The 12,237-nt window shown below is 39.8% G+C and overlaps 1 protein-coding gene across 1 annotated transcript in view; it reads left to right on the forward strand.

The window, feature by feature from the left end:
* Nucleotides 1–12,237, forward strand: part of PRKAR2B (protein kinase cAMP-dependent type II regulatory subunit beta) — a 109,418-nt gene that overhangs the window by 72,410 nt on the left and 24,771 nt on the right. The window contains exon 4 of the mRNA XM_052638811.1: nucleotides 5,605–5,688. Within this exon, the coding sequence (XP_052494771.1) occupies nucleotides 5,605–5,688 (84 nt within the window). The remainder of the gene's footprint in view (nucleotides 1–5,604; nucleotides 5,689–12,237) is intronic.

Raw genomic sequence — 12,237 nt, forward strand, 5'->3', positions numbered from 1 at the left:
CCTGGTGTTGATAGCAGCACCACTTATATAATAGCCAAGACTTGGAAACAACCTAAATGTCCCTCCACAGGTGAATGGATAAAGATGTGGCAGATACATACAATGGATACTACTCAGCCACAAAAAAGAATGGAGCAGGACCATCTGTAGCAACACAGATAAACCTAGAAATTGCTATACTGAGTGAAGTAAGACAAAGACAGATACCATATGACATCACTTGTATATGAAATCTTAAAAAATTGTATAAGTCAATTTATTTACAAAACAGAAATAGACTCGTAGACATAGAAAACAAATTTATGGTTACCATAGCAGATAGTGGGAGTTGGGGGAGAGAGAAATTAGGTGTTTGGGATTAACATATACACACTACTGTATATATGTATTTATAAAATAGGTAAAGAACAATAACCAACATAGCACAGTGAACTGTATTCAGTATTTATAATAACCTATAATGGAAAATAATCTGAAAAACATATATATATATATATATATAAAACAATTGTTTTACATCTGAAACTAACACAACTTTGTAAATTAACTATAATTTTTTTAAAGGTATATAAATAGATAGATAAGGGCAGTTCCTGGTGAAGGAGGCATCTTGTGGGTTGGACATTCAACCTAAGTTGTGCCTGTCACCCTTCGATGTTACTTTAGTAGATTTTTGGTAATTAATTCATGATTAATCATTATAATAAAGTGTCTCGGTGTTTTCATTAAGTTGACTGTTCTCTAAACATGTTGCTAAAAACTACAATTTTTTGTCTTACTAATAGATACTATAAGGCAGTTTGTACCATAGCCTTTAGAAATGATTATTATAGATTTCAAAATTAATTGGCTTTAGAAAATGTCCATAAGGAAAACACACAGTGCATTTTGATAAATTAACTTTTCATTTGGACATTTTGCCTTATTCCAAAGACTGTTTATTTTATTGGGCTTCCCTGGTGGGTCAGTGGTAAAAAAAAATCTGCCTGCCAGCCTGCCAAGCAGGAGACACAAGTTTGATCCCTGTGTCTGAGAGATCCCCTGAAGAAGGAAATGGCAACCCACTCCAGTATTCTTACCTAGAGAATCCCATGGATAGAGGAGCCTGGTGGGCTACCGTCTGTAAGGTCAAGAGTTGGATACAACTTAGTGACTAAGCAACAACAACAACCTGTAATCTCAGAGCTGTGTAGATATTTATTTTTTTTATCAAATAATATGTATTCAAAGAAAACTTAAGTATTTAAGATTGACTTTGGAAAATAACAAATTAGATTTTACTTGGAATACCTTTAATAAATGAAAATGTAAGGGTTATGTACATCTAGCATGTAGAAATGGGCAGAGAAGAGCTAGTAAATTTAAGAGTGGAGTACTTCTTCATTTTGTACTCCATGAAATGTTTTGGGAGTGCTTTCTGCATATCTGGTCGAATGCTAAGTATACAGTGGTGAACATGATGGACAAGTCCTTGCCGTCTTGGAGCTCAGAGTCTAATAACAGAAGCTAACAGAAAGCTAGCAAATTAGCAGTCACAAAATATGAACTGTTGAAAGGACAGTGTGATAGGGTGTAGGAATTAAAACCAAACCCCCCAGATCAACTAGGTCCCTAATGAAACAGAATAGAGGGAGAAGGGCTCCTTGAAGTGAGACCAGAGGATGAACATGGAGAGAATCTTGCCAAAAGTCTGGGAGTGCATTTTGGGTTGACCCACGCCCATCAGAGTGGGAAGAATCAGAGGCTCTGAGTGAGGGCTGGTGTGGCTGGAGCTGAGTGGCTAAGGGGAAGATGGAGGAGGTGGGAATGTGATGGCCTCTACCAAGGGTTTACTCTGGAGAATGGGGTGTTCTGATTTAAACTTTTAAAAGATTACTTTCAGCTCTGTGTGGAGAACATATTGGACAGATATGAAAACATCTTGTACAGACTTCCCTTGCTTAACAAAATAGACACACAGTGTTTTCTTTAAAGAAAAGGTGTCAGTCTTATTGTTTCTTCTATTTTTTTTTAATTGAAAGGCTACAGAGGTTTATAGCAGTAGTTGACAAACTTTTCCTGTAAAGTTTTTTTTTTCCTGGGAATTCTATTTTCAAATAATCGATACTTCATGCTTTGGGGGCCTTTCAGTTTCTGTCACAACTCTTCAGCTCTGCTGTTTCAGCTTAAAAGCAGCTGTAGATAATACATAAATAAACACGTGTGGCTGTGACCCATGAAACTTTACTTGTGGAGATTTGAATTTCTTATACTTTTCATATGTTAGGAAACATTCTTTTGATTATCCTCCCACAGTCATTAAGAAAATCATTGTCAGTGTAGGGATCCTACAGAAAGAAATGTGGCCTTCAGGCAATGGTATGCTGACCTTGGCTTATAGTAAGAACTCTGTGGCTAGCCTGCCTGGGGTGAATCCCAGCACTACAGCTTCTCAACTGTGTCACACTGAAGAAGTTGCCTGGGCAAGTTGATTTTCTTACGTCTTCCCTTTTGAGAGGCCATGCATTCTCTGTCTGACTTATTTCACTGAGCAGTCACCTGCTTCGTGGAGCCTGTTACTAGGATGTGTGTGTGCGTATGCTCAGTTGAATCCAGCGGAATGTGACCCTATGGACTATAGCCTGCCAAGCTCCTCTGTCCGTGGAATTTTCCAGGCAAGAATACTGGAGTGGGTTGCCATTTTCTACTCCAGGGAATCTTTCCGACCCAGAGATTAAACCCGTGTCTCTTGGGTCTCCTGCATTGGCAGGCAGATTCTTTACCACTGTGCCATCTACACTCCCTGTTACTAGAATAAAACTAATGTTTGTGAAGCCCTTAAAACAGTGCCTGGCACATGGTAAATGCCACATCAGTATTTGTTTGAACAAAGAGATTTTTATCTTGAAATCAGAAATAAATAATAAAAACCAAAATTACCCCTAGTAGAAATCACGATTGGGCACATAGAAGACCTTAATTGCCCAGAGGCAGATCTCAGATGTCGGATCCCACCAAAGCCAACAGAAGGAAATGAGTCTGTAGGAGGAGAGCATCTGAACAGTTGGTACAGGGCAGGGAGGGCAGAGCTTCAAAGATTCACCTGATTTCTGACTGTTTGCTTTTCAGCATACAGAGCAGGAATTTTAATGGCGGAGGTTGAGGGTGAGGGGCGAGTATGGTAGATAAAAGACCCTGGCGAGTGATGGCAGGCAGAAGGAAGAGAGGGGAATAAAGAAAGCAGGGAGGAGAGCAGTGCGCAGTAGCAGCGGTAGCAGGATGGAGAAACAATGTTTGGAACTGTGAATTCATAAGAGAAGTAGCAGGAGAAAGAGAGAGAAGAAGAAGACAGGTTTTTGTGTGAGGTAGTCATACAAAGTGAATGGGTTGGGGGAGAAAGACTTAAATTGATGGCAAAAGTAAATCAGGTGCAATATGGTGTTGAAAATTATTGAAGAAGACAGTTTCAGTGGTATACATTTTATTTAATGCTGCATGAAGCAGGCAGTCTCCATTCCCGAGGGTCCAGAGAACTGCACAATGGAGTGGAGGGCAGGAAGCTTTTAGAGGATAAAGAATAAGGAACAAGGAAGAGAAAAACAGAAAGTGAATGAGGAACAAGGAAGTGAGCATGGAGCCCAGATCTGGCTTGGCCTTTGGGGATCGGCTGACTGGATACACTGTATTGCTGGCGAAGTGGAGCGTTTCTAGAGACAGGGGAGTGATCTCAGCTTTGCTTTGCTGATGTGGCACCCTGGGCAGGGGTGGCTCCATCTTGGGCTCAGGAAATTATTTTCAACATCTGTGACATGGTATCCCCAACCTTTTCTTTCTGAGGAGAGAGCTTCTCAGTAGGCAAACACTTATGATCACTTCAGTTTGAAGTTCCAGATGGTTTTTGTGAAGTGAGAAATAACTTTTTGTTTTGTTTGCTTGTGTTAAAATCATCCTTATTTGACGTAGGCAGATATGAATTTTGGTTGGCATGATTTAGTTCATATCCAAATTTTTAAAGTTTCTTAAACAGCAGTGAGTTCTTAGGCAGCAGGATCTGCTTTTTCTAGGTCCACACGCCATAATAGAATCTAGTTTGATGTGAATATTGGTTAGATAGGAAACACTAGTTTGCATATCCCTTACCCTTTCAAAGAAAAATCTGCAACAGCTGCCTTCTCTCACTGGCTAATAGTATGTGAACAGTACACATATGAATAGTACACATATACTGTACATTTCCTCAGTTCTTCTTGGGCCTCTGGCTTTTAGCCATCTGAGGTGGGTTTGAAATGCTGGTTTTAATTTCCTATTGTGAGTTTTGATATAGTCATGGACACAAAGCTCAGCACTGGCCGACCCTGGTTGTTCTGATGGTGGGGCCCCTACTCATCATCACGTCCTCCGGTTACTGTGTGTGTGACATTAGAGTAGGAAAAGGTGATGTAAGGGTCTCCAGGAGACCCATGAGGTGTCTTCTGCTTTTAGGACCATCTCTTGCCTCGTTACCCCATTTTATGGTTATATGGTACCCATGTTCACAAAAGAACGGGCCTTTGGGTCCAAGTCAGTTGAGCCTTCCGGTGGTCAGAAGGGACTCTGAAGAGCTGGCCAGCTCACTTACCGAGGGCATTCTCTTGGCCTTCGCCCTCCAGGTTGAAAGTTTGAGCACCTCGGGCAGTGGTCTTCTTTGAGCTCATTCTCAAATGAGCGCAGCAGGAGTGTTAGATTCCTTTTCCCTCAAATCCATAGTCTCCTGATTTGACAGTACATGATTGCTTGCTTCCTGTGCAAAATCAGTCCCTGTGGGCTCGGTTAAATGTGTCATGCATAAAGTGTATTTAATATCGAATATACAGGTAAGAATTTACTCACGTCTAGACATTTTGTCAAGTTTTGAAGAAAGGGGCTACATTCTGAAAGAGTATTAAGTTTAGTGGTAAAAATTATGAAACAGTATTAAAGAATATTAAGAGTATTAAACAGCATAAGGGCTTCTCAGGTGGTGCTCGAGGCAAAGAATCTGCCTGCCACTGTGGGACACATGAGATAAGGGTTTGATCCCTGGGTCGGGAAGATCCCCTGGAGGAGGGCATGGCAATCCACTTCAGTATTCTTGCCTGGAGAATCCTGTGAACAGAGGAGCCTGGCAGACTATTAGTGGAAAAATTTCCTGGTAGTATTAAATAGTAGAATAGGGACTAAAAGATTTTGATGGGCTTCCAGGTGAGGTCGCAAAGAGTCAGATAGACCTGAGGGGACTTAGCATGCAAACAGAATAAAGACAGTCTAGATTTTCAACATAACTGTTACAGCACTTAGTCCTTTTTCATGTTCCCGCTGGACCTTCAGAGTCTTTAGTGATTAGCCCATCCAGACCTTTACAGAATGAACTTGCTAACCTGGGGGAAACACTTCTTTGGAAAACATTCAAGTGCTGTATTGATTAATGCCCACCACCTCCCTGAGATAAGTTGTATTACTTTCCCCTATTAGCAGGCTGGTAGTTAATGTCTAGTCACCTAAAGTGAACCTCAACTGTAACCATTCTTCCTTCTAATGTCCTGCTAGGAAATTTTATCCATTATGAGTAAGGAGACTAGTCTAATTGTGGATTTGGTGTTCTTGTAGATTATACATCCCAAAACTGATGATCAGAGAAATCGGTTGCAAGAGGCTTGCAAAGACATCCTGCTATTCAAGAACCTGGATCCGGTAAGATAAATCTCAATAATAGAGATGATTTTTTTCAGTGTCCATATGAAGAACTGTGAAGGGCCTTGGATTTCACCCTCTTTACAAGCTGACATCACCCAGGGCAGTGTAAAGGCCCCACCACAGATGCCTGCGTGTGCATTGGGTTGTGTTCTGGTTGCTGAGGGGTGACTGCTGTCAGAGCAAGTATGAGTGCCTGCTGTGTGTCGGGGGAAGGCATTAGGTCATTCATCAAAGGTTACTGCAGACACAGCCCTGAGAACTGGCCTGGATGAAGAGAGGCTAAGACTGCATTCTTTGTCCACTCAGTAGGGGTATGCAGTGTCCATGGGGGAGTGCCTCTCTCACCAGCCAGTATTATATTTTAATGTATGACTTTTATATTATACATATTTTAAAAGTAAACTTCTACTTGACTTTAAAGGTAGAAGGATTTTTTTTTTTTTTTCTTCATAAAAGTTTTGAAATCTCTCATCTTTGGTTTGGGATGTATTTCTAGAATCCCTTCTCTCAGAAGGAGTGATCATGCTGTTCAGACTTTGCCCTGCTCCCTGACCTCAGTACCCTGCACCCTGACCTCAGTGCCCTGCTCCCTTCTTTGCAGATTTTGCTCATTCATTGCTGTTTGGTCATTTGGGGAAGAACCCTTGCTACCAAGTTCTCATGTGAAACCTGAATCAACTTGTATAACTTATTTCAGTTTTTTTTTTTGGTCAGACTGAACATCTTAATAGTTTTCAGATTGATGCCAGAGAAGAAAACATTAAATCAAAACCCGCTCTTACAAGATGAAGTCTTTTTTAGGCGGCCATTTTTATAAAGAATACTTTATAATACATTTCATGTTGCATTATACCAAGTCTTCTATGCTGGGTCATATTACACCCTGAAATTACTTTTTAAAGCTCCTTGTCTGATACCAGTTATGTTTATGTTATATCCTCCAGGATCACAGATTACATTTTGTAACTTTGGAGATTTTATTTTAGGACCACATAGTACAAGTTTTGCCCACTTTGATCCAGGTCCTCCAGAATTATCACCTAAACTAAAGCTGTAAAGAATGGGGTTGCTGGTAACTAATGATGGAAGAAGAAATGGAATTAAGATAGAAAGTGTAGGAATTTAGTTTATGAGTGAAAAACATTTCCTGGTAGTATTAAATAGTAGAATAAGCAACTAAAAGATTTTGATGGGCTTCCAGATAATCTTAGATTTCTTTTATCTAGAATGCTAATGATTCTATGAAACAAAGGACATGGAAACTATGATCTCTAGTGATCTTTCACCAAAATGAATTCAAATAATTGTTAGTGAAAAGATACAACATTGTCTGTGTGTGTGTCTAAGATGGTAATTTTGGTATTGGAATTAAATTAATTTAGTATTTAATTCTTTTGCTTCAGATAGACCTAGAAGACAGCTATGAAATTAACCCTTAGTTTTATCCTTAGGGGTAGGCTTCAGCAGGGAGATTCTATTTTCAGGCCAGAACTTTGCATGAGAAAATTGCAGGGTCACCAAAAACAGTTTCTCAAGCTTTAATATGCCTGTACATCATCGGAGGGTCTTGTTTAAAATGCAGATTCTGATGAGTAGATCAGTGGTGGGGCCTGAGTCTGTATTTCTCACAGGCTCCCAGGTGACAGCAGTGCTCTCCTCTCACAGCCACACTTTGAGTAGGAAGGACTAGAACCCAATGTGAAGACCCTCCAGGGCAGTGTTTTGGTACTACCATATGTTACTTTGTTTGTTTACTTTCCTATTCATTTCAGCCAGTATTTTAATGCTTCAGCAGTGATAACAGGCATCAGTGAAATAGCTGCCAGTTATAGTTTCCTCGGATGCTGCCTGTTCTGTTCCATCCTCTAAAGTAAATTGATTTTTCTTACCATTGCAACTTTAATTCTTTCAAAGCATTGTGAAAAGTTTGATTGCATTTTAAATAATAATAAAACTTTTCCTATGTATTCTGACAGGGAGCACCTTTACTTAAATACAGTGGTTATTTTTATAAACATAGGATTTTTTTAGACTTTTTAAAGATTTTACTGCTCTGTTGAAGGTCATATATATATATATATTTAAAGGTCACAGTTTGTAAGGACAAAAAAGAAAAAGTCCATGAAATTAGCAAGTTCATAAATTACCACTGTTGAATATTTTATTGGGAAGAAGTAAACGTATTTGTATAGTTGTTTCCAAAAGATCTTTTTTTTGAATTTGATCTCATACCATCTTGATTTATTTCTCTACTATCTTAAATCCTTCTAAGAATGATACAGAATATAAATAAGTAAAAATTAATTTTTCTCAGAAAATAACCACTTGAAATAAGAAATTTATCCCCAAATATAGCAGGTTGAAGATTTTAAGTTCATATTTTAAGCAAATTTCTAGTTTTTTATCATATATATATTTTTGCCATAACCCAAATGCATGTAAATTGAATTACATACTTCATTTATATAATCTGCATATCATATAGCAGCTCCTTTCAGGTCAATTCCTTGACCACCCACTGTGTTCCAGGGCCTGTATAAAGCGTAGGATGCCACAAAAATACTCAGACATAGTTCTTGTGCTCTTGGAACTTATACTTGGTGAGGGATTCAAATACATATAAAAATCCATTTGGTAAAATGTGATAAATGCTGTAATATGGTCAGGGCTAGGGAAGGATGAGGGCTTCTCAGCCCCACCTGAGGATCCAGGAAGCCAGAGAGACACTTGAACTGAGCCTCAGGAAATGAGTCAGGAATTGCCAGCTGAAAGAAAAAACTGGAGAGTGTCAACACTGGAGTCTGAAGTGGAAGACATCCATTGGTGGGGGCTGAGATGTACATGCTGTGTCAGGAAGGACCCGTGCGGCGTGCCACACAGGAGCAGTGGACACGCGCTCTACGTAGGCAGTAGCGTTTTAAGCAGAGACAGTAACAGTCAGGGGTGGCTAAGGTCACTGTGGTGACAGTGTAGGGGTGGAATTCAAGTTGAGAGAGGGACAGGTCAGGAACAAAAGGACGGAGCTCAGTGAGGAAACAGCGATCCACGCCTTGTTAAGGGGGAAAGAAACAGACTCAGCTGAGGAAGGGGAGAGAGTAATGGTTTCATAAAGTACTCAGGACGAGCAGAAGTTGGTCCTTGGTGATCACATGAATTGAGGCCTAACAGAAAGAGTCTTGGATGAGCCCCAGTGTCTGGTGCCTTTCCCTGAAAAGGGAGAACTTGGGAGGAGGAAGGGGAAGCCATGATTACGGATTGGCAAGAAGCACGGTCGTGGCTTTGTATCCACTATCTCATTTGACTTCCTTAAAGGCATTGTTTAGCTTGAAAATCTAGCACCTCCTAGACCTCAGAACATTTTTTCCTGGAGTTCTGTATATTCATACATTGAGCCCAGCATTTATAATTCTTAATCTCTTTGAAGATATTCTTTTCATGAATATTTTAATGCTCAACTCAGTAGGCCATGTTTCTTCTGAAATACTTCTAATTTGAGGCAAACTGAAATAATTGTCCTATGCTATATGATAGGCTCTTTCATTAATGGGGAGTAAATTGTTATTTTTTAAGGGAGTCAGGGCCCTTTTACTGAGCTCAGTCTCGAATTTGCATTCTGTAGGCGAATAAGATGTGGTTTTCCTACAGGAGCTGTCAGTCCCTGAGATAAGCCTCTGCATATTAAATATTTCCTACATTCTTTGCACTCTATGCATAATTATGGGGAAATTAACATTTTGATTGACTAGAACAGATACCTGTCACACAGAGAAGTTCTAAAAGAAATAACTGTTCTGTATTTTAGCAGGGATTACTTTTTCATACATCCATGTATGAATTCTTAAGCTTTATAATATTTTAAAATGCAGCTAATTCCAAGATAACAAAAAGTTATTATATAGCACTATATTTCATCCTTTTTTACATTTAACATCCAGGACTAGAGCTAATCAATGAAGCTGATATTCCCCCTCCCAACCTGCTCTAAACAAGTTGAAATATAAATAGTAAGCAAAAATTAAATATTTGTAAACCATTTAATCAAACTTTGTAGTTTTGATAGGTGACCATATGTTGCCTGGATTGATGAACTCATTTGGTCCCCATGGGGCCAATTAGCATCACATCAAGAAAGCACTGTTTCACAGACCCATTGGCTTCATCTCCAGCCCTGGCTGTTCTTTCACAAGTAGGTGCCAGAGCTCACATAGGGACCCAGGAAGGGGATGAAAGCCACTGCCTGCAAACTGATCACCATCTTTCTTCCAAAAGTTTTTCTTAACTCCATAAAGATGCAATATAACATTCTCGGTTCAGATGGAGAGTTTGGCAGTTTAATTAATTAAATTTAAATCAGTATGCATAAATGGGCTTCCTTGGTGGCTCATTGGTAAAGAATCTGCCTGACAATGCAGGAGACTCAGGAGACGGGGTTCAATCCTTTGGCCGGAAGATCCCCTGGAGAAGGAAATGGGAACCCACTCCAGTATTCTTGCCTGGAAATCCCATGAACAGAGGAGCCTGGCACGTTAAGTCCATGGGGTTGCAAAGAGTAGGACAGACTTAGCGACTAAACAACAACAACAACGTATGCATATGTAATTTACAAAAATTCAAAAGGAACAAAAAGTAGTCAGTGAAAGGGAATCTCCCTTCTATCCCTGTTTCCCAGCAATCCAGTTTATCAGGAGTCAAGTTCTTTTAGCACTAAGATGCATATTTTTCCAGGGTTATGCTATGTATATACAGGTAATTCTTTTAAAAATTTTAGTGGCAGCAAACTCTACACAGTGTTCTGCCTGGTTCTTTTTTTTTTTTTTTTTTAACTAAACAGTATATTTGTATTTACAGAGATTACATATTCTTTTTAAAAATTATTTATAAAAGTTTAAATAGGTAACATTTATGTGTATAAAGCTAAACCATGGACACACATTATGTTTTGCTATTGTCTAATGTTTTAACATTGTACATACAAGAGGGGCCCCATACAAAGTCAAAATAATGTTGAAAAAGAACAAAGTTGGAAGACTCACACTTGCAAATTTCAAAACTTTTGCTCTACCACCTGAATCTAACCCGATATTATGTATCAACTATACATTAATAAATAAATAAATTTTGAAAAGTACTACAAAGCTACAGTATTCAAAACAATGTGTTACTGACATACAGTTAGGCATATCAGTCAGTTCAGTTCAGTCGCTCAGTCGTGTCTGACTCTTTGCGACCCCATGAATCGCAGCACGCCAGGCCTCCCTGTCCATCACCAACTGCCGGAGTTCACTCAAGCTCATGTAATCGAGTCGGTGATGCCATCCAGCCATCTCATCCTCTGTCGTCCCCTTCTCCTCCTGCCCCCAATCCCTCACAGCATCAGGGTCTTTTCCAGTAGGTCAACTCTTCACATGAGGTGGCCAAAGTATTGGAGTTTCAGCCTCAGCATTATCCTTCCAATGAACACCCAGGACTGGTCTCCTTTAGGATGGACTGGTTGGATCTCCTTGCAGTCCAAGGGACTCTCAAGAGTCTTCTCCAACACCACAGTTCAAAAGCATCAATTCTTCGGCACTCAGCTTTCTTCACAGTCCAACTCTCACCTCCATACATGACCACTGGAAAAACCATAGCCTTGACTAGACAGACCTTTGTTGGCAAAGTAATGTCTCTGCTTTTGAATATGGTGTCTAGGTTGCTCATAACGTTCCTTCCATGGAGTAAATGTCTTTTAATTTCATGGCTGTAATCACCATCCCCAGTGATTTTGGAGCCCAGAAAAATAAAGTCAGCCACTGTTTCCACTGTTTCCCCATCTATTTCCCATGAAGTGATGGGACCAGATGCCATGATCTTCATTTTCTGTATGTTGAGCTTTAAGCTAACTTTTTCACTCTCCTCTTTCACTTTCATCAAGAGGCTTGTTAGTTCCTTTTCACTTTCTACCATAAGGGTGGTGTCATCTGCATATCTGAGGTTACTGGTATTTCTCCTGGCAATCTTGATTCCAGCTTGTGCTTCCTCCAGCCCAGTGCTTCTCATGATGTACTCTGCATATAAGTTAAATAAGCAGGGTGACAATATACAGCCTTGACGTGCTCCTTTTCCTGTTTAGAACCAGTCTGTTGTTCTATGTCCAGTTCTAACTGTTGCTTCCTGACCTGCATATAGGTTTCTCAAGAGGCAGGTCAGGTGGTCTGGTATTCCCATCTCTTGAAGAATTTTACACAGTTTATTTTGATCCACACAGTCAAAGACTTTGGCATAGTCAATAAAGCAGAAATAGATGTTTTTCTGGAACTCTTTTGCTTTTTCCAGGGGATGTTGGCAATTTGATCTCTGGTTCCTGTGTCTTTTCTAAAACCAGCTTAAACATCTGGAAGTTCACGGTTCATATATTGCTGAAGCCTGGCTTGGAGAATTTTGAGCATTACTTTACTAGAGTGTGAGATGAGTGCAGTTGTGCGGTAGTCTGAGCATTCTTTGGCATTGCCTTTCTTTGGGATTGGAATGAAAATTGACCTTTTCCAGTCCTGTGGCCACTGCTGAGTT

The sequence above is a fragment of the Budorcas taxicolor genome, chromosome 4, assembly GCF_023091745.1.
Source record: "Budorcas taxicolor isolate Tak-1 chromosome 4, Takin1.1, whole genome shotgun sequence".
In the NCBI taxonomy this organism is placed as follows: domain Eukaryota; kingdom Metazoa; phylum Chordata; class Mammalia; order Artiodactyla; family Bovidae; genus Budorcas; species Budorcas taxicolor.